This window comes from Haliotis asinina, chromosome 3 (genome assembly GCF_037392515.1).
Source record: "Haliotis asinina isolate JCU_RB_2024 chromosome 3, JCU_Hal_asi_v2, whole genome shotgun sequence".
Taxonomy (NCBI): domain Eukaryota; kingdom Metazoa; phylum Mollusca; class Gastropoda; order Lepetellida; family Haliotidae; genus Haliotis; species Haliotis asinina.
Window position 1 is genome coordinate 55,990,900 of NC_090282.1, and position 22,933 is coordinate 56,013,832.

General features: G+C 38.6%; 3 protein-coding genes across 5 annotated transcripts in view; 2 read left to right on the plus strand and 1 right to left on the minus strand.

Annotated features, from left to right (window-relative positions):
- Window positions 1–22,933, minus strand: part of LOC137278200 (uncharacterized) — a 250,335-nt gene that overhangs the window by 175,969 nt on the left and 51,433 nt on the right. The window lies entirely within an intron of this gene.
- LOC137278202 (uncharacterized) lies at window positions 363–11,896 on the plus strand. 3 transcript variants are annotated; one of them, XM_067810408.1, is made up of 23 exons: window positions 363–607; window positions 1,297–1,416; window positions 1,706–2,060; window positions 2,353–2,405; window positions 2,498–2,840; window positions 3,021–3,143; window positions 3,590–3,636; window positions 3,911–4,009; window positions 4,423–4,542; window positions 4,740–4,862; window positions 5,552–5,626; window positions 6,188–6,309; window positions 6,719–6,814; window positions 7,336–7,425; window positions 7,535–7,657; window positions 7,914–8,118; window positions 8,550–8,699; window positions 8,797–8,882; window positions 9,983–10,053; window positions 10,263–10,327; window positions 10,420–10,594; window positions 10,818–10,894; window positions 11,034–11,896. In XM_067810408.1, the coding sequence occupies exons 2-23, from the start codon at window positions 1,299–1,301 to the stop codon at window positions 11,108–11,110; spliced, it is 2,793 nt and encodes a 930-aa protein (XP_067666509.1). In that variant the 5' UTR covers window positions 363–607; window positions 1,297–1,298; the 3' UTR covers window positions 11,111–11,896. The 3 variants fall into 3 exon arrangements, with proteins under 3 accessions (XP_067666509.1, XP_067666510.1, XP_067666508.1); XM_067810407.1 differs by lacking the exon at window positions 363–607 and adding an exon at window positions 748–966; XM_067810409.1 differs by lacking the exon at window positions 3,021–3,143 and having other exon boundaries at window positions 571–607.
- The window catches only part of LOC137278925 (uncharacterized), a 30,031-nt gene continuing 19,731 nt past the window's right edge, over window positions 12,634–22,933 (plus strand). The window contains exons 1-14 of the mRNA XM_067811425.1: window positions 12,634–12,703; window positions 13,286–13,423; window positions 15,937–16,363; window positions 16,475–17,434; window positions 17,789–17,931; window positions 18,535–18,657; window positions 18,758–18,880; window positions 19,700–19,771; window positions 19,919–20,040; window positions 20,148–20,255; window positions 20,828–20,917; window positions 21,213–21,332; window positions 21,828–22,020; window positions 22,328–22,471. Of these exons, the coding sequence (XP_067667526.1) occupies window positions 13,294–13,423; window positions 15,937–16,363; window positions 16,475–17,434; window positions 17,789–17,931; window positions 18,535–18,657; window positions 18,758–18,880; window positions 19,700–19,771; window positions 19,919–20,040; window positions 20,148–20,255; window positions 20,828–20,917; window positions 21,213–21,332; window positions 21,828–22,020; window positions 22,328–22,471 (2,755 nt within the window). The 5' untranslated portion in view covers window positions 12,634–12,703; window positions 13,286–13,293. The remainder of the gene's footprint in view (window positions 12,704–13,285; window positions 13,424–15,936; window positions 16,364–16,474; window positions 17,435–17,788; window positions 17,932–18,534; window positions 18,658–18,757; window positions 18,881–19,699; window positions 19,772–19,918; window positions 20,041–20,147; window positions 20,256–20,827; window positions 20,918–21,212; window positions 21,333–21,827; window positions 22,021–22,327; window positions 22,472–22,933) is intronic.

The window sequence follows — 22,933 nt, forward strand, 5'->3', positions numbered from 1 at the left end:
CATTTGCAACAAATCTTTTGGATTTCGGGGTGTTATGTTTTTGCTGGCAAAATTAGTCTTTTCTGCTACTGCAGTTACTGTTTGTCGCCGAACACAAGCAAGTGATCCGGTTAACCCATAGATTTAGTACCACTGTAAAGTGTAAATCTAAATCAGAATCACTTGCAAGTTTAGTCAGTGTCTTAAGCAAACTTCTGGCCAGATAGAGACATGAGACAGATGTGGTTGGAAATAGTGTAAGGTTTTAATGTTTCTTAAATGCACACCCATCCAGTAAATAAAAACAGTAATTTCACTTATTTAGTGCCGCCATGACTTATGCTTAAAGTTTATACAGATATTTTCAAGTAGGTGACATTTAGTGCGGACTTGGTGTTGATATGATCAGCTTCCTGTGCTCGGAATTCGACTGGATAAGTCAGCCGGCATTGGTGTGTTTGTTATAGTGTAGCGGAAAGGCTGGAAAATAGAAAAACAAATACATAAAACGTTACTGTAGAAGTTTATAGGTAAACATTTGGTTTTGTGCGACCTCAAACAGGGGAAGTCCTCCAGGGAATTCCCACTGTACTTTCGCTCTGCTCGAATTCACTGCTGGTCTTTACAGGTAGGCTTGCCGTAAACATAACTCTTGTTCTGATGCCTTGCGATAAGTTTTGTGTAAATTATGTAACGGATGATTAATAAAAGATAACTTTTTATGAAGATTGTTACACATATTTTGCTTCCATGTTAAGCTATAAATAGAACTGACGTGGATATATATATAACTGTACCTACTGGCCACAGCCAAGTTATGGGTTCGCATTCACTGAAAACAGTGACTGACTACAGTCAGCTGTATGTGTGTCAGGAGTTTTAGACAGCATGTTTCTACATCACAAACCCCCTTCAGATTCAAAGTTCTTAGCATAAGGAATACACAGGTCACGTGAGGTGACCAGTATCAGTATCCCTAACCAAAAGGTATGGCTTCTACTTCCTGTTTGAGTATTTACTCTCTCTTTCAACATCATTACAGCAGATCAACATTCGACTTTCATGCGTTGTTGCTGTATGTCTTAAAAAGGATAAAGAATGAATAATAAGAACATAACATGAAAAGTAATATGAGGAGATACTACGAATCACGTTTGGAGCTGCGTCGCTTAGCTGTTGCTATTCATGGCTCCCGTCCTACACTGTCAATGGGCAGCTTGACAACCGCCCATCAAACCAAACCGTACATTCCTACACAGGCTGTCACAGTCTAACGAATAATAATAATGTGAAATATATTGTTTTCTCTAACTGTAGCCATGGCAGAGGCACATCGGTCGGGTGTTCAGCGTTTCAAGAAATCAGCTTCTCAACACAAGAAAAGAACCTACGACATAATCATCACGGCAGAATTCTGGAACACTCTGGGTGGAGCAGGTTAGGTGATATTAATTTTGTTTACAACTACTACTACTACTACTACTGCTGCTGCTGCTGCTGCTGCTACTACTACTACTACTACTAGACTTGTGTTTAGAGCGTTCGTTCATCACGCCCAGGGCCCGTGTTCGATTCCCACATGGGTACGATGGGACCCTTTCTGATGTCCACCGCCGTGATATTGCTGGTACATCGCTCACTCACTTATCTCATAATATGAAAAGAGATTTTCCATCCAGTGTTTTGTGTATAATTAGATGATTATGCCCATGTTATTTATATATAGATTCGGACCTTGACACATCGGTACTACGGATCGAATGGAGAGGTGTAGACGACGGACACAGGCTGCCTTCTGCAGCCACAACACGGTGGACAGTTCACACAACAGGGAACACCATCGACATCTTGATGCAGATTGGAAGTGCAGCCTTTACTCGTTTGCATCATTTCGTTGACGATCTGGAAAATGATTATGGTGCAGAGTTGCTTCATATCAGGAGTGGTTTGACATTTGTATTCAGACACAGACAAGTTACATCTGAGAACAAGATGGTTGCCGACAAGGGCAGAGTGATGCAGAGATTCCAGAGTCTTCTCCATGGTTTGGGAGCCAAGACGTTTCATGTGTCGTTTGATGGGTTTGTAAAAGCCGCTGGTTACGGCCGATTCCATCTTCAAGGCTTTGTAAGAAATGTGTTTATTGCCGTACATGGCACGATGTCGGGCTGCAACCGGGTCCACATTTTCTACACGATTACCACAACCTTGTTACTATACTATAATTTCTGAAATCAAACTTGTAAGATATAATTCAGCTCGGAGGCTTAACTTTCAATATTTTAATCATGTTTCAGGTTTCCGTTTTCGTTTAAACGCCGTTATTCACAGCGTTTTTGTCATTATTTCGCGGTTACTGCTTTTTCTCTTCAGACAAGGCGAAACTGGTCAGGAAGGGAACAGTGATTCGGCAATGTCTGCTTCAGGTATGTTGTTGCTTTCTCCTACTTTTCGGGTAAATGAACCATGAGAGATGTGTTAATTTTTGCTTTTGTTTTCATTTTTGGAACGTCAACAGACGATCAGCTAGAGCTTGCTGAACTTGAAAAACGTCTGGAGGAACGTATGTTGTGTCAAACTAAGAATATGGAAAATTTCATTAACAATGTGATCCTGCAATCCCAAACACACATCGGAAATGAACTTGGCGAAATTCGCTCGCTCATACACACGAAACGGGATGCTACTCTTGGATCGGAGACGAGTAAAGGGGAACATCACAGCAGTGTCGCTCAAACAGACCAAGACAATAATCTCACCTGCGGAGGCAAAAGTCCACTCAAACAGTGTAATGAACTTGAGGAAGTTGATAGCCATACGCAGAAGACATCCACCAGTTCACTTGCTGTCAGAGCTGAAGTGTAAGTACACAGTAATGGGAAATATACGCGTAATCGTCAACGTATGTTTTAATGTGTCTATCATAAGTATATTATAAGCTGTACGTATATGTGTCTCCAATCATTCCAAGAGTGACAAAGAGGAGACTGCAATGTGTCCCTCATGGGTATATTAAATTCTCCGTGTGTATGTGTCTCCAGTCCATCCAAAAGTGGCAAAAAGGAGACCGCAAACAATGGCAAGCAGGGGCCGACATCCTGCAATGGGCCTTCAAGTGATGGTACTTCGAAGAAGTTCAGGCATTCCAATACCGCTGCAAAAAGGTGAAGTATTGACGACTGGACTCATATTGCCCACTATCATAACAAACTTTACGGAATGCATATAGTGTGATACGCGAGTAAGGTAAAATCCGTCAACGCACTGGCAGTCATAATATCGTCGTATATAGTGTAGTAAATCAACCGGATGAATACTCTTTTAAGTTGGGATGCAATATATACGCTCAGGATGCCATTACGATAATAGTTTAAAGTACGTAATAACATAATCACAGTAACACAAAACATTACATTTTCCTTCAAAAACGCAATGCATTTCGTTCGCCAAAATAGGAAGGTTCATGTTCCATTTCATTATTAGTGAATCCTTGTCCGACTACAGGCCGTAATTCCTTTCTGTTCAAACTGCAGCAACTTTATGTAGCCTTAACTTAACAATCCAAATATTTAGATTGACTGTATGTATTTTAAAATTATTTTCATTCCAGACCCCAGAGCTTCCAACACCATGAATCACGAAGTGAAATAATTCGTAGTAAGAAGTTACATTTTCCTAAACATCTGTAAAGTGTTGAGAACTCAATTAAGATCTGTTAAATTCATGCGTTGACACAACGAACAAAAATCAGTTGCATGCAGATAGTGTACTCTACGTTGTGTATAAACTAGTTATCATTATCTGTAAAGTGTTGAGAACTCAATTAAGATCTGTTAAATTCATGCGTTGACACAACGAACAAAAATCAGTTGCATGCAGATAGTGTACTCTACGTTGTGTATGAACTAGTTATCATTATTCGATGATGCAGAGAATCTCCATCAGGCCCGGGAAGTATTAAATAGCCTGACCATCAATCTTCACGGATGGAGAGAGTTAACGGAGTCTACAGCCTTGGCCCTAGAACCTGGTAAGTAGCAGCACCTGAACAATTAATGAAAATGTTATTGTAGTTAACCAGATGTCACATTCAACTAGTATATGACGTGGAATCTCACACAGATACTTATCTTTGAGTCCTGGGTTACACCAGTTGTCCAGCACCAATAATGTAACCAAATATTCAAATTATAAAAAGTAAAAATGTGTGAAGGTCAACTTCAGTAAGATGATAATACGGTATTCCGATTAGTATGATGAAGGAGTTGTTCAAACTACAGAAGTTGATATCCATAGATTTTCTCCTTGTAGATGAAATCACTTCTGAACGCCATTCAACGACTAGTAAAATAATATATGAGGTCGTTCCAAAAAGTAATCTAAATACATTTGGAATTCTAATTACACATAATCCATGTTAGACATTTTATTCACCACATTCAGCAAGCCCCCAATCACCAACATCTACATCAGCATCAACTGTTTTGTGTCTGGATGTCTCTGGAAGTGTAGGCGAGCACGGTTTTGAGGAACTGAAGGAAATTGCACACCGATTTATTGACGGTAGCTAAATTTATTTACAGTTACCTTTACATCGTACAAAACTTATATAGGAATGTAACACATATGGAGTATAGGTGAAACAATAACCCATTATGCATAAAATGATCACATATGCAGTATTTTTAAAATGTTGGTTCACATGCGAAATGTAAATGCACAATGTAATGTCTTTGCATTACCAATATGTTTCATTGTAGGCATCGAGTCAGTGTCAGAACGGTATGGGTTGAAGGAGAACATTGGGGTGGTGAGAGTTGGTGGAGAAGCAGCCGTGACTCAAGACCTCACTAATGACTATAGGGCTGTCAGAGATGCAATAGGTACAGATGAGACGCTTATACTTGTAATAAAGACCGATGGATTAATCTCAGTAAGGAAATCCCAAGATTACTGACCATGTAGGCATCACATAATGTCTTGAATTACTTATCTCATGCTAACATGCTAAATCCCATTGTCCATTGACAGATACCCAGAACGACTATATATGTCATTCTGTCATTTTGTTTTCTCGCATGAAGATATAGGTTCATATACTTCATACTATCGACTGGGTGATTTAATGTCAATATTCATTTACAAAGTCGAAGCGTTCTGAGACGAGCAACACCCACTGTGATTAATTTCCAGTTAACATGCAGTATTTAGAACTCAATCAACCGTAAACAAGAGTACGTGTGACATACTTAGCGCTTTAGTATTCTTCATAAATTTTATGGTTTGCTTTCACGCCAAAGAATAGAAGTGTCATGCTGATTGTAATGTGTGCATATATTTTCATATATTAAATAATGTGGTTTGTTACCAGTTTTGCAACTCGGAACCATTTATTTGGAATGTACTCCTTCATAACCCAAAATGAGATTAATGCCAACATATGGTGAATGGCGTCTACCCGAAAGTTAAATAGTATACTACTATAATCTCCACGTGCCTTCAAATTGCAAATGTTAATGAGCAATAATTATTGCAGTTTTCCTAATTTGTCTATTTTCTTATCTTTTTTCAGATAACCTAGTACCTGGAGGGCCGAGCCCGCTGTTTGCAGGCCTAGTTGTTTCTGTAGCATCAATCAAAGGAAGAAGTAATACTTGTTTCCCTTTTCAGTCAGACTCTGATTTTGTTCATGATTCATTTCTCGTAGCAGAATAACTTTCGGAATGTATATCACAGTCCAAGACCCAAATACATTCTGTTGCGGTATAGCTGTAAAACATATATCAGGATTTTCGTGCTTATTTTGTTCTTGTCATAATTATACAAAAGACTGTAAGTGTTGATACGGACAATAAAGGTTAAAGGTTTGCATCCTGCCTTTGCAGCACTGTGCAAGGTGTTATGACTGCATTTATGATAACACTTTGCGCATGCCATTGCCATTTGTCGTGTGTTTTACGTTTGTAATAACATTTGTTACTCCATACACCTTGTGAAACTCGATTAAACTGAAAGTTTATTGAAAATTATAACATGGCGCAGTGACGCAGAAAATACGCTTCGTACTTACATGTAACAGACACTCTTTGAAACGATGTTGTGTATTTGTCAATACATTATCCCAAACACGTTTTCATGGGCAGTTTTGAATCAGTAGAACATTATTAGTATGTGTTATCACCTGTTTTGTGCAAATTTGCGTTAACAGCTGGCATTTTAAGCATGGGAGGAGTTCACAACATAAAGCCCAGAATCATCTTCATCACGGATGGTTACGCAACATCCGATACCCAAAGAGAAGGCCCGGATACCATTATTCCTGATTCCTCTGTAAGTATACATAACATATTCATGTAAGATAATTCAATTTATAAAATGTAAAGTGGCAGGAAAAGAGGCGAAAAACATTTGTTTTATATAAGTTATGAACTTATAAGTGATGAATTTATGAATGTATTTGATATTCATGCTTGTATTTGCTATGTGCCATTTTATCCCTTTGTAACATGGTATCTATTGAGTAGTTAAGAAAACCAGGATGTATGGATGTCAGCTTCAGGTGAATGAGGGAGCAAACGTTATGATGAAGCGTAAAGTCCGAAATATCGTGTTATTCACAATAAAGAAGTTGACATCCAAAAATAGTGCTTTTTTATACACTGCACTTCTAAATGCCCTTCAAAGATTTATTGTGTTTCTTTCAACTTGATCCCTTCTGCGCATATATTTCCTTTTTCAGATGAAGAGTCAGTTGACACGTCTTACCACTGTAATGGCAAGAGAGAAGGCAGACACCAACCCAGTAACATGGGTGCCGGTGGGGACAGCTGACAAGGTACTGAAACTATGACCTTGTAATTATTGGTATCTGTGTGTTCCTGGTTGACTTTACTTCCCGTTATTGTTTACCTTGGTGATGTACATACTTATCAAAACAATTACATGTAACAGTTAATATGTACTATTGTTAGATGGGATTCGAGCCTCACAGTGATCATGGTCATGGCTTTAAGTTTGGACACATTGTTGACACTAATGTACAGTCTAAGAGGGCAAAATATTATTTTTCGTCGTTGATAAACATTTTTTTTTGTATACAGTATGAGTACATTTGAACCTGCCACGTCAAAGTTGGTCAGGGGTTCAAATTTGTCTCTTTTCTGAAATAATAGAATTTATTAAATCCTTTGGAACAATCTACGAACAAATAGTTTCGAATCATATTTTCTGCGTAAAGGTGATTCACGTACATTTGACTTTTTTTCTTATTCCTGTGTGCTAAATGTGAACATGTGAAATGCAATTCATCCTCACTACTTCAAGTGGAATACGCTGTTAAAACCATTCACTCTTCAGAATTTTCTTTCATCTTTGGCACAACTTGGAAAGCAAGAACTGGTTGAGGGGAAAGACATACGCAGACTTTGCAGCTGGTACAGACTGCAGGTGAGCTGTATGTAAATAGATTTGGAACTTTTAGTGTTTCTTGTCTTGGTACATCAATAACATTGCGTCAATTCTATGATGCATATTAATTCTCAGAATGCTGTTTCAGGATACAACTGGAAAACTCTTAATGTGCTGTGCAAACAATCCTGCTGCTGACCCCCAGGACTTGACTCGCAATCTAGATACCGCAGCTGAGGCATTCATTGGGGACATGGCTTACGAAGAAAAGGTAAACGTTGCAAAATGGATCAATTCTAATGTTCAGGAACACAATTGTTATGCAAGGTAATGAGCATACAACGTAGTTCTATCGAAAACATTTGAGATGTCAAATACAAGATGGCAATATAAGGATCTTGAAATTAAACTTCATCACACACACACACACACACACTTACACACTTACAAACACATACATACATACATACATACATACATACATACATACATGCACGCACACACTCAACATTTGTGGGTTGTTTTAGGCATCCGTTATTCAAGCTGTGAAAGACAAGCTGGAAGGAAAGACTGGAGCACTTCCCGACGATGATCCCAGTGGTTTTGACAATGTGTTTGAACGCGATGGGTTACCTCCCCTTGGGTCCAGAGTCCAACGGGGTCCAGACTGGAGTGGCGGAAATGAAGATGTTGAAGGACCCGGAACCATTATCAACCACTGCAATCATCCTGGTATGTCTATATATCCACAAGTTTTGTCTCTTGTAAACATGTGTGGAAAATACACACAAGGAACTTAGTTAAGCACTCCCTGGCGTATCTCACATTTGTACAGACCTGGTTCTGTGGTTTTGTTTTTTTTTTATTAAAACAATGAGCAGTGTTGTCATCCTGAAATCATTGGATTACAAAGATTTTATCGGTTGTATGAGTCAAAGGATCAGACGGGTAAAACATTCTTGGTCACGGGTAAAACATTCTTGGTTATTTAACGTATTGGGAAACTATCATTGCCAGAATACAGAGGTGCTTAATTAATTTATTATTTGAGTATATTTCACAAACTGTGTCGTTTTGGAAATATTAATGTTTTATACAATTGCGTACATTGTATCAACTGATGTTGGGGAGATAATGATATGTGCATATCGCTGTATACGCAGAGCTGGTGTGGGTGAAATGGGACCTCAACTGCGACAGCAATATTCAGTACAGCTATGGGCATGCAGGACAGTATGGCGTACTGCTAATCGACAGCCCAAGACGTCTTCTATCAGAAGAACTGATTGAGATAGGCGTTAAAGTCCAAAGAGGTTTGTTTTATCATCACCATTGCATTCAATGATTACGAACAACCCGTTTTAGTAGAACAACGGACATATAACTTTCCCCTGCTCTCCTTTCGTACAGGAATCGACTGGTCATATGGAAACCAAGATGGGGGATATGGTTCACATGGAATTATTATACGAACACGTGCAGATGGGAGAGTGAAAGTAGGTATTGCAGAACAGCTTGTTCAGCTTGACCTGAGCTACTCTACATATGCATGACCAATAGGTCAATAGGTCAGTTGGTACAAACGGCAGGTCGAGTTCCCTTCATTACATAGGGAAGCATAGAATGCTGTTCAGACATGTTTACAATCAAACACAGGCGAACTGTAGCGCAAAGAGGGCTTCGCAACAGAGCGAAAATGACCAGTCTTTGCATATGCGAGCGAAGAGAGCAAAGTTAGCAACGCATTTCCTTCGCTTCGGTTCGAAATATATTTTCGTGTCAAAATATAACATCGCCACCATCAAAGGTACATACCCATATCCTCACTCAGATTTCCAACCCCATACTTAATAATTACTCACGTGAAATATATTTTATTCATCATGTTATACGCTGCTCGTTATATATCGGATCGTTCTTCGCCTCCATTCCCCCTGCCAGCTTCCGGTTCAACGGAGTGAAGGAAAAGGTGTAAGCAGAACCGTTAGAGTTTATTTTTCTTATCTATCGTCGACATTGTTAGATTTCTCGCAACATTATTCTACATAAAAACACTTCTGGCGAATGAAGCATGGGGATAACCCCGCAAGTATTCCACATGGTGGACACGTAATTCAACAAGTATATTTAGATTTAACTCCCTGGTTCTTCACTCCGTTGAACCGGAAGCTTGCAGGCGGAATGGAGGCGAAGAACGATCCGATATAACAAGATGTAAAATGTTGAATAAAAAATAGTCCATATAAGTAATTGTTACTATGGGGTTAGAAATCTCAGAGCACAACCCAGTTAGAAAAAAGGAGTGTACCTTTGTGGTGGCGATATTATATTTTGACATGAAAAATATATTTCGAACCAAAACGAGTTGAGTACGTTGCCATTGAGCGGTCATTTTCTCTCTGTTGCGCAACACTGTTTGCGCCACAGTTTCCTTGAGAATCAACTGCCAAAGGTGCATCCCTTCAAAATAATATTCTCAGCCAGTTGTAACACGGTCACGCAATGCATTAGCATTCACTTCATCAGATCTGCAACAACAGAGCATGAAAGATCAAGTTTGGTAATGTGTTGATTCATTACATTCATTTACTTTCAGGTAAGATGGGACAATGGTCATATCAATTCATACAACTTCGGATGCCATGGCAGATTTGACCTGGAAGTCAGGTAACGATTAATGAGAAAGTATATTTAAGCCGTGATAATATGAAAGTTTTGGTTACGAATCGAATTGAATGCATTGAAAAGAGATGATGTCTAAATGTGAAATCATACGCCTTGACAACGAGCAAACAAAGATTGACTCACACTGTGCTCATGTAATTTCAAATGTATGCTTCTTTTCCTGACTGATTTCATGTTATCCGTTTTTGCAGTTCTTTGGAAGAGGATGTTTCTGTAGCAAAAGAGACTCGTGACGATAACCCAACCCAAAGCAAGGGTAAGTTAAAGTGTTCATTAAGTTGAAACATTTTGAAATGAGAAATGATAAGCTTGTTATTGAATTCGAATGTTCTTGTGCGACTGTTCCAGAAAACGAGGAAAACCACCCAGCTCTGCAGACAAAGGACAAACCCCTCATTGTCTGGCAGTGGAAAGATGAAGGCGGAAACTGGAGACTGTATTCAAAGAAACAGATAGAAAAACTGAACAAGGAATACACTAGAAAATCTGCTCGGTCTTGCGTTTTACAGAAAGGAAGTCAGAGGTAAATTTTGCCACGAACAGATAATGGATAATGGTTAATGAGACGTTACATAACAGGAACAATAAGTAGTGAACAGAAAATGTTCCAGTTCGAAAGGGAAGAACGTTACATTCTGTTGTAGTGATTTCATATGACACTGTGAACATTTGCAGAGTTATCTTTAAAATGTGAAAACTTCCAACTTGCACAACGCTTCTCATCGTATAACATTTCTGTTCGACAGTATCCGTGTCTTGTTCAAGGTGCCAATGCTTGAGAAGTCGTCCACTGATAGCAATCGGCACGAAGTACAAAGAGTCGGTGAGGATCAGTATAATTCTAGAAAACCTGTCACAATAAAATAATAGTATTGCATCCTCCGAACCGGTATCCGTGTGATCTTTACGTTTTCTGCCTATTTCCATTTAGGAGACTATTAATGGCTAAAGTATACTTTCAGCTGTAAGTTCGGAGGATTTGGACCAATTGATTCAACAGACAATATCTGTTGAAGACGTGGGGTGGACATGGGAGTAACAAGGACGTCCTTAGCTGCAGCTGTGAACAACAGGACGTCCGGCAAGAATACAGAGGACTACACACATTAATGCAATTCAATTCAATGTATTTCTCGAAACACTACCAACGGTGGTACACGCGAATACATACTTAGAATATTCAAATACACTAACATGTCAAATTGTATCTTTATGGAGTGAAATAATATACTAATGTACATAAGCAACATTTTAAGACAAAAACAGTTTGACGGCTTTCCATAAGGTGACTGAATTCTGGTTAGAAGATAAATATGTTTGCCTCTACACTTGTAACGCTTCGCATGTGAACAGATAAAACTTGAATACGTAGCAAATTGTTTTGTGCACAAAAATGCAGGCATCCTTCCTCAGTCTGCTTGACTCTGACTCTTTACCTGGCACTGCGTTTCCATGGCTACGTGTACATCTCAACAATACAAATTACATTCCTGTACATTCTGTTACTCAGTGTTAATTTGCTTTCTTGCCTGCATATTGTACCAAGTAAATGTTTATAAATAAATTGCATTTACACATAAGCTGGCTCGCGTAAGCAATACGTGACAGAGTGTAGACGTGAAAATAGAGGAGTTGGTAGCGGAAACTAGAGATGTACAGACTTTACGAACAACTGGCGTGAAAAACACGGAAATCATTTAAGATAAATTAGTACATGTACAACTGGAGATAGCTTCCCCAGTTCATAATTCTCAACTACTCTTAAGAGAATGTTAAAAAGCTGTATATTATAAAGAAATAATAAATGCGTCCTTGTATGAATATGTGTAGACGTTTTCTAGTCATTTGTACACTGTAGCAGTAGTTTCTGGATTGCAAAATGAAACTACTCCATGGAAAAATGGGCTGTAATGACACGATTGGGAAGCCAACCAGGGATTTCGGAGTGGCAAGCGATTGATTTAAATCACATACTATCTCCACCCTCCGCTGAAAAGTAATACTGAATACTCGGTTCTTTGCATGTTGACAATGCATGTATACATGTGGCAAGGATACTTTATAATATCATGTGCCACACTTTCCGACGAGTGGCATATTGTTCGTAACTGATAAACTATTTTATCAGATTTCCTCATCACTATATTTTTCTAAGTTACAGAATCTGCTCAGCACTATCCTGTATTCCTGCTTGAAATATATTCTCGCTTTTGGCTTTCAGTTGATGTGCTGGAGCATCATTTTATCCCGCCAAGCGAAATACGTGATCACACTTGACTGTCGCATTGAAAGAATACCTGAAAACATGTTTGACGTATTCCTATCATATGGATGATTTTACAGTGTTTAGCAATCACGCTACACAGTTGCATTGTAACTATTGTTGATCGAGACCTACACCACGTGTATATATTCTCAGGCAAAATCACATCCCTATCCACTACATGATCAGGGTATACCATTTCGAAACAACAGCTGTGTATTTACAAGGACGTTGGCTCAATTTCCACAAAGCGAAAACAGAGTGACCTAACTCAGACCCGTCAGTCCTGAAAATAAATGACGGCGGGTAAACCCGCAAAGCGAAAGTAGAAATAGAACTTACTTCCAGAACATGAGGAAATATCTCTTGGTAAGTAGCATACGTGGGTTGTTAATATGACTGCTAGTTTATTTGTTGTCCTGCACAAATTGCTTAATAGTCTTCACTAACTGCTAACATAGTGCTCGTCCTATGTTAATTCAATCCAATGCATGTAACACGTCATAAATCCGTCATGTCTCTATGTAAACACGTATTTCAAATACCAGCCATACCAGCGTTGTCGTTTAATGGGTATGTTTAATGCTCTGTTATATGCAGACAGGAAGGAGAACAAGCCGACACGTGATTCCCAAGAACATTTAACCACCCTCTATCACATCACGCCCACAAAACTATTTCAGGGTTTACTACGAGTCAACCCTTTGCATTTTGTTTCATTTTGCAAACAAAAATAATGGATATGGTGTGTTGCTGATAATCCATGCTATTATATATAATTAGTAGGAAATGTGAAACAGTGTATTCGTCATATAAAGTGGAGTAAATTTACCGTATCCCTGTAATTTGGTAAATAACAGTTTACTGAACACAAATGTTCTATAACTAATCTGTTATGATATTGTTGTTTGAAAAGTTCAATATTACTACAGTATTTCTTATGTTACAAAGGTATAAGAATGGAAGATAGACAGGTTGTCCATTTCCGTCATTTTGGACCAGGTCCGACTGTTGTTAGTGACAGACAATGTTGCCTTATCGTTGATATCTGCACCAACTATGCTGTTATTGACAGATTGCACACGACAGGTAAGTTGATTCTTAACAATCTACGCACATTTGTCTACCCAGTGACAGGTGACAAGTGACAAGTTTATTTGCATTTGGGACCTCATGCTAAGATACCAAAATCATGACACAGTGCACATGTTATTCTGATCTACAATATCGCTCTACCTAACATGAAGTATTTCTTTTGAGAAACGATAACTTCCTCATGCGAACAGGACATGTTCTTGATATTTATGAGACACATTTATCACCGGATAGACTGTCATAATATTGTTGCACAAAAAGTTCTTTAGATATCTTATAAAAAGGGCATAAGAGAAAGATGCTGCACCACACTTTGAGCATAACACTTAGTTATGATCTTCCTAACAACATAGTAACTAACAACTCTGCGATGCACCACAAAATACAGAGTACACTATTAAGAGATCCCTTGACTCGAAAAGCTCTAATACATACTTCTTACAAGTAATACAGTGCACAAGATATATTGATATACAATGCAAAACTGGTTAACATGATATATTTCTTTGAGGAACAGGGGTATCCTCTGTATAAGAACAGACATTGTTGACATTAAGACTAACTTATCACAGGATAAATTGTTAAATTATAGTGGTACAAACAGTTCTCTTCATGTCTTTTAATGAGGATATAACAGAAGGGAGTGAAGTCCATCTTCAACAGATCAGTCATTACACTTCAAGCATATCAGTTGGTTGTCATCTTCCGAACATTTAAGTCGTTGAGTATGAAGGCTTAAGTTATACTGTACACAACGGAATATATAATATACTCTTAAAGGAACTCATACAGTGCTCAAGACATGTGTGTAAACAATGCACGAATACTTAACATAGGAAATTTCTTTTGAGGATCAGTGATATCCTCTTTATAAGAACAACAGTTGGTTATAGTCTTTCAAAGGTTTAAAACTTAGTAGCTGATCATTCAATTTATGTGAGGCACAACGAAATTTACAGTATATTCTTAAGAGGTCCTTTGAATGGAACAGCTCAACCCCCAGACCAGTTTTAAAATTACCACAATTATTAAAAAAGATGATGTTGAAATCTTGGAATGCCAATTTTGATACTTAATATCTTTATCTGTGAGTATTCATAGATAAGAAAATCTTGACATTACCACATTCAAGGCTATTCCAATCATAAACAAACCCAGTTTCGAGTAGTAGCTTACGAACCCAACAAAGTTTACTTTGGTTATAGAACTGTTTCAACATTTCATAGCAGACCTTAAGATATCTAGACCAGTCCATATGAAGTAATGTACACCAATAGCTAACGAAATAACTGTAGTACTGTACACATAAATAACTTCTGCCTACATCTCCTAAAATGCCATTAGTAGACGTACGCGTAGAAACACAAAGACACCTTTTGAAAAAGTCACTCTGTATTTTTTTCTATCCATGATCTAAAATGTATACCCAAATCTCCGAAACATGTAATAAATTAGGCATTATTTTAGAGTAAAAAATATTTGGAACAACATATAAAGGCTGCACTGAAAACGATGTTTCGTCTCCCCAATGTGATAGGGAGGGGGTTATAGCCCTCATGGTACAGGATTCCATACAGCTGTCCCAGGTGACGTGCATAAAGTGTGCTCAGCGTCTGTAGATCAGCATGGCAGTAGGATTGCGATTAAAAGCTATAAGAGGAAGGATATAATAAATATGAGACCCCCTACATATCTGCATATCAGTAATGGAATTTGGTACGACACACACTGTGTACCTGCCTTCATTGCACATCGGACGTTTTCAATTATCAGATTATCAGTTGACTATTTCAAGGATTCTATTTGCAAGATGATGGTTTTCTGCACTGTGATTAAGCAACAGTGAGTTTGAAATTGCAACCAGAGGAATACTTACCGATCCTTCATGAAAATATGGAAATATATGCTCGTATATACATTGCTCGATATGATGCGTCGTTTTTATTATGAAGATTAAAATACAAAACATGCAGCAATATTTCTTTGTAATGATCTGTCCGTGGTTGTCATTAGTTCATTGTTTAATATGTACGTATTTTGGAGAGCATTTTCTAAAATTCTAAATATATGATACACGTATAAGTTGTGCCGAAAAAGTACTAGCACCTGTTCAAAACACATTATGACAGGGTATTGTGAAACATGCCTTAAAATAAAAATATTTCGTATTTTATAGAAAGCAGTGGTTTAGCACATTTTTCTATGCATAGAATTTGTTTAATGTTTTTAATGTTTTAAGCATAAGATAATTTTTATGTTCTACACAAAATTCAGATGCTCGTCATGGTTATTTACTTGTGTATATGTAAAGTTCATGTATCAAAATCGATTTTAGATTTAGGACGATGAAGACCCTATCTGAAAATACTTGCATTTGTTTGCGGATAGATTATTTAATGATAAACATAAGAGAAGCTGACTGGCACAATTGTGACTCAGAGGAAATACCGCCGTAGCTCAAAGCTTTAACAACTTACATTTTAACAACTTTCATGTGCATGTTTCAGAGTGCACATCTCTGTTTCATCTACACTGGGAGGGTCACAAAAGTGGGAATGAGACATCCAGCATCAGAGTGTCGGAAGCCGATGCGGACCAGAAGTCAGTCATAACCCCCGACCGTATTAACAACCTCCTCAAGGATCAGACAGCGTTACATGACTTTATCAGAAAGATGCTTACGGCACACCAGGTTCAGCTGATACACATGGAACACGCGCCACTTCTGCTGACTTTTCAGCACTGCAGGGGTTCAGACAGGAAAACATTGCTGTCCAGAAAGCCCAAGGTTATTCTGTTGGTGAAAGAATTCCTAAAACATTTCACCCGCTCTGAACATTTGGAAACATTGAACATAGAAATACTTCATAGAGAACGAACTGTCTTTGGAAATGCACCTTATCAGTATTGCTCTGAGGAAAATGCCGGAATGCAGTAAGTATTGAGAAGCCTCAGATCTACATTCGTACACTCTGATAATTGCCTTCAAATATATAGCATCCTCTATTAATGCTGATAATCTTTCTGTTTGTGTTGTGAACCTAGGTCAGCACCGCCACACCAGGACATACCGCAGGGTATTCCAGATACATTAGAAAAGAGATTTAAGAGTATTGAAGAGGAACTTTCTCACCAGAAGAAATTAATGGAATCGGAATTTATGGGCCAAGAAAAACAATATGAAGACATTCGGCTGTCACTATGTAGCATTTCTGCAACTTTGAGTTATGCTGATAATAAACAAAGCCTATGGAGCAAGCAGGTTCAGCCAAATATCCTCGATCTCTCTGAGCCCGACCTTGAAAGTTTGGACTCAATTTATCAAACCAAAACAGACATATATACTGGTAACGAGGAAGCAACAAATGCACTACATAGTGCGAATGTGGCGGACTGGAAGGACAAGGAATATCCTATGCTCGGTGAGAATAAGGAGATGCCAGCACAAAATGTACATGGCAAATCAGAGCAGGAACACAATGGTGTAGATGACGAAAATTGCCTTACAGCAGTGGACATGAAAGCAACCTCGTTTGAAAACAAAGGTGAAGGACGGCCTGGACATTCGTCACCAGACATGAAACAGAACTCAGCTCCTCCTCAGAAAGACCGATTACCAACTGAGCGACGTCAATACAACGATGGGAGCTTTGTCAGTAAGGTACCAAGTACGACCATTGGGTTAAGAAGGCAGTGCACTGACGAAGTGACGGGCGGAAACGTTTACCCTAATGGTAACTACAGGCAATGCGTAAATACATACGACAATATCCAGCCCACATATCAAACGGCGTATGAGCCTGTTGTCAATACGCGGAAGCAGTTGAAAACACATTACACACAGTCCCAGAGAGGCCAAACCCCAGCATCATCACGACTTCGAGAACTGTTGTTTGGAAACAGTACTAAGTCATCAGAGTACGATCCCTTCCCCGATATACAAACAGAGGATCTCAATTTCGATATGATAAAGAATATACAACGCATAGTAATGGCTCAGGAAAGGTAAACTGTTTTCGAATATTAATATGGTAACGTTGTTATTGGGGGTATGTCGTTATTTCGGTATCATCATGGCACATTCCTGTGTGTGGTTCATGGGGTTAAGCGAGGTAGAACAGGTTTTAACACCTGAGTGCGTGAACATGTGTGTGCGTGTGGAAGGGCATTAACACCTCTCTCTCTGTGTGTGTGCGCGCGTGTGTGTGTATGTGAATATATGGAATATGACATGGTATAGTACATTAATATCAGAAATACTCTATACCAGGAAATGAGATTACAGCAGGATTTGGTTACTGTAAATATGTTAATGCAAGTACGCCGGCCCTGCATGATAGATGTCTCGATATCAAACAGCAACTACGGAGACCCGAGAAAGGAGAATATCAACGGAGACGAACAAAGGGAGAAACACTTTCGTCTGATGTTAGAATGTATCATTGGTGATAGCCCCTACTGGAGCAGACTATGGGCAAGTGTGGAGGAAGCACTGCTCGAAGGTATCGCCGTTCGTATCATTTACAAGGTTATATGCTTTATCTAAACGACATAATTGAAGTATACACATGAACAGTTTGCCTCATCATCTTAAAGCAGTTAGTAAGAATTCACAGTATTTGAGTGGTGAAGGAGTTTAGATGTCAAACAATCTGACAACAATTGCTATCCTAGCTTGTGAGGTACGAGGCGTAAATACCTAATTATGGACAGTATTGTGTTTGTAGATGAGAGTCCTGTTCCACGATATGATCTGGCCTTGGATACTGTCATATGTATTGTGTTTGTAGATGAGAGTCCTGTTCCACGATATGATCTGGCCTTGGATACTGTCATATGTATTGTGTTTGTAGATGAGACTCCTGTTCCACGATATGATCTGGCCTTGGATACTGTCATATGTATTGTGTTTGTAGATGAGAGTCCTGTTCCACGATATGATCTGGCCTTGGATACTGTCATATGTATTGTGTTTGTAGATGAGAGTCCTGTTCCACGATATGATCTGGCCTTGGATACTGTCATATGTATTGTGTTTGTAGATGAGAGTCCTGTTCCACGATATGATCTGGCCTTGGATACTGTCATATGTATTGTGTTTGTAGATGAGAGTCCTGTTCCACGATATGATCTGGCCTTGGATACTGTCATATGTATGGATACATCCAGCAGCATGTGGGGCGACCCTTTCTATGAAATGAAGAAAATCGTCCTCGATTTTATCAATGGTAATGTTGATACCAGTGGTTTACTATACTTTCTCGTGTTTGAAATGGAGAAGTATTGCCTGATGTTGGTCGAGATATAATTATTATTATATTTTCACAGGAATCGAGGACATTGCAGAGCGACATGATATTGAAGAAAATATTGCCCTTGTCACCTTTGGAGGACGGGCCAATGTGGTTCACCACTTAACGAACGACTACGGGAGTCTTAGAGATGCAGTAGGTAGGAATAAATTTAATCTGACTCAATGTTAACATGTATCCGTTTCCTTTCTACAAAACCACCCCCTTTGAACAGTGTCATTAACCTCAGTTGATAAGCCGGAAACGTTCTGGTGATTAATGACGTCTCAAAATCTTCCTCCTCATTGTTAACATTGCGCAGAAGCAGCCATATCAAATAGTGGCCATCATAATAATGTTTCGGGAGTTTTTGTTGTCATTTTCGCATTTTGTACTCTGTTCAATATTTACCACAGTTACAGTGTATTATTTCCTTGTTAGATAATTACCACTTGAATATTGTGTTTATTTCTTTTGTTAAATAGTCACCTCTATAATATTTTATACTATATTAATTTTGTTACATATTTTTGACTGTATTAATGTATTGTGTTTTGTTAAATAGTTGCCATTGCAATAATGCATAATATATATATGCATTAAATATTTAAAATAATGGCTACTATAACAATGCATTATGTATTTTGTTAAATACCTGTCACTGTAATAATATGTAATTCATTTGTTAAAAAGCGCTTATTGGTGACTGCTATAATACTGTATTTTGTCTTTTATTAAACAGCATTTTGTTGAATAGTGGTCAATGTAATGTGTTTTGTTGAATAATGGCCACTATAAGAATGTATTAGTAACTTTGTTAAATAGAGGCCAGAAAATCTATTATGTATTTTGTTAAACAGTTGTCAATATAATAATGTGCAATGGTTTTTGTTAAATAGTGTCCATTATAATAATGTATTATGCATTTTGTTCAATAGTGAAAATAGTGCCCACTATAATATTTTGTATTTTGTTAAAGAAAACATCACACCGGGTGGACCCTCCCCAATCATGGAAGGCGTTCTCGTCTCACTGGCGTGTCTGGCGAAAGGTAGTCATTTGTCTGCTGACTTTTAAACAAATATGATGTTATGGTACTGCTAGATGGGAACTATACACTTGTTGTTAATGGAAACAGTATCTGGCAACCACTCTGACAAACATGTATGCATTGTGATTTAATGTTTGTAATCAAAAGGTGGTGTCTTCAAGATCAGTACCAGAATGCAACTCCGGCCGCGACTTATATTCATAACTGACGGTCTGCCAACAGGAGAGATACCCGAGACTTCAACTGATGGAATCTATACAGAGGAAAAGGTGTGTCGATACATATTGCTTGGGGAAATGGACTTACCAGTAGCTGACAAAATCGTTTTACATTTTCGTGAATTAACTTGCTCAGTGAAACATTTTTTTTGTCGTAGGATAAAGATCGAATCTCAAGAGCATTTGCCGAGATAAGAAGTAGACAACCCGACGATTATCAACCTGATGAAATCACTTTTGTTCCTGTTGGACCCTCTTGCAACATGGTATTTTACCTTCCAATGTCCGCATTAGGTTTAGCAAATATCTGGTGTATGATCATGGTCAAATAAGTATATTTAAACGATGATTAAATGATATTTATATAGCGCACATATCCATGCAACTAGTGCTTGCTCAAGGTGCTGGTATTTGCTATCACTAGGCGCACCGAACTTATTGTGGCTCGCTCATCCTTACGAGGTACCCAATGTGCAGCTCGGTAGACTGAGCACAAAGTCTCAGCACTTTGTTCAAGTTCACTGCACGTTGCTGTACCCGCAACTAGGTGATTGCACGTGTTCCACAATCATGGCCACCATCTGGTCATATACACAGGGATGTGTACTGTACACTAGGGGTTGTGACGACACTGGAAGAGTCTGTACAGAAAGTTGATTCCAAGTTTTTTACACTCGGTCACACCTCGCTGGCTGGATCACTAGCCTGGAGTTTTAGTCAGCTCCCCTTCCGCGCCCTCACTATATATTCCATTAATATATGAATATGCTCGCCTGCTAACATGTATATGGGTAACAAGCTAACAATATTATGTATTACGTGTTATATATTTTGACAGAGTTGCCTCCAGGCCCTTGCGTCATTTTGTGATGGAAAAGTGGCAGATGCGACATCAGTGGCGAGGTTACCAAAATACCAATTTCTTCACGTACGTATTTATGAAAGGATAATGGAATAAATGCAGTTCCATTCACATTTGTCCATCTGCGTCGTAATAACAGTATTTAACACGGATGTACGCTATAATAAACTCCCATCACATGGCATTATTCTTTAAAAGCTGCTTTGCTGTTTGACAGCAATTGTACAAGCACTGATATTATGCGTACAAATAATGGCATATGCTTTGTTTCTACACTGCTTGTAACACGCCCACATATGACTGTCAATTTTGTGAGCAAGGGGCAGATTTAGATTAGAATGGATAGATGTTTTTATTTCAGAAATATGCGACTCATATCATTGATTACATACGAGACAATGATCAAACCTCGGCAACGTTTCGTTCAGGATTACAGAAGGTGTTTCTGGACCTGGAACCTGTTTTCGACCAATCTGACACGGTTGGTGTTCTGTCGAGTCCTTAAACAACATGTAAACTCCCAGTGCAGACCCTGCTTTGGTACTTCTTTACTACTATTGTGTCTTGGAAATGATGTACAGTCAGGTTAAAGTTCCCATGTCTTCACAGCAAGTGGTGAAGGGAAAAATGTAAAATGCTTGTAAATGTGCAATTTCGTTGAATATCTGTGTAATACGTAATGTCTTCCAGTGTAGCAAATTCCCATAGTACTTTCTGTTGAAATAGTTGAATAGATCGGCATTGCAGAGCAAGTGTTGTCGCCACTCGCTAAAGGATCTTGCTGGTTAGCATGCCCGTTCAGCTCATAAAATCCCACACGACACTCGTGCCTGATTGCATTCTTGTAATCACTGCTGTTATAATGCTCTTTAAGCATACGCAGGGAAATTTAGCCGCATATTCATATCGGCAGTGAACACAAACCTCGATTACAATTCATACACTTCTAATACGTTTTAGAATGTTTATCTTTCAGCGGGATGTGTACAACCTACTTGCTCCTAAGGTTGACTCCATGATCAGTCACGGCTCAGTCTACAACTTTCAAAATGTATATGAGGACCCGGAACTGCCTCCTCTCGGCTCCAGAGTTGTCAGAGGTCCAGACTGGCTGTGGGGTAATCAAGACACGGAGGCGCCAGGGACAATATTCAACCATGCACTTGACAGTAAGAATACGTCCATGGCCATGAGGCAAACGATGTTCAAATTTAATCTGCAAGCACAAGGTTTAGCCACATGACAGGAACATTAACGTGATGACCCATTGGCCATGATAGTGAACAAATGCTGTATTTGTTGTATTTGTATTTGTATATGAGATTAACATTGTAGAATTACACATTATCGACGACAGAAGTCGGTTACACCCAGGAGGTACGTGAATAACACATTTATCAATAACATGTATTTGAATATAGTTGAGAGTGTTGCATTAGACAATGAAGAAATTTGCTTCATAATGTTTGTCATCAGACATTGTGTGGGTGATCTGGGACAACGGACACTCGAACGTGTACAGATATGGACACAAGGACAAGTATGATGTCATCACAGTGGAGGACCAGCCTCGAGACATTGACGATTACTTCATTGCTGTTGGTGTTCAGGTTGAGAGAGGTGAATGGCAATGCTATGTAAATCTCTGACATTTTCCAGCTTTTATGTCTGTCTAATGAGCTGTCACAATAACTGTTAGTAACGCTATCACACCGTACGGTGACCACGCTTGTTGTAAAAAATAACATATCCTTCATGCATATTTTCTCCTTGTCCACAATGTTGTGTACCACTTGCTTGATAACAAGGTTACCATCTACACCTAAACGTCGCATCCACTGCAAAAAAGAAGTTGTCTACCCATAATATATCATTACTGTTCATTAGACAAACTTCTGAATGTCATTCAAGGAAGTGTATAAGTTATTATATAGTATTGCTCCTCAAATGCAATAATGTACAAGTATAAATAATTACACACTTTCTTTATTGTACTAGGAAATGTAAACGTGATTAGGTAAGCAACGGTTTCAAAACGGCTTTGGCATAAACAGCATAACATTCAAATGCCATGTGTTTCCT

What these genes read in the sequence shown, in the direction of transcription:
- LOC137278202 (XM_067810408.1), top strand. Translation starts at nt 1,299, where the DNA reads ATGGCAGAGGCACATCGGTCGGGTGTTCAGCGTTTCAAGAAATCAGCT. An exon ending in AGCCTTGGCCCTAGAACCTG is followed by an intron (nt 4,010 to 4,422) that starts GTAAGTAGCAGC and finishes CACCACATTCAG; the next exon opens with CAAGCCCCCAATCACCAACA. An exon ending in CAACCACTGCAATCATCCTG is followed by an intron (nt 8,119 to 8,549) that starts GTATGTCTATAT and finishes CTGTATACGCAG; the next exon opens with AGCTGGTGTGGGTGAAATGG.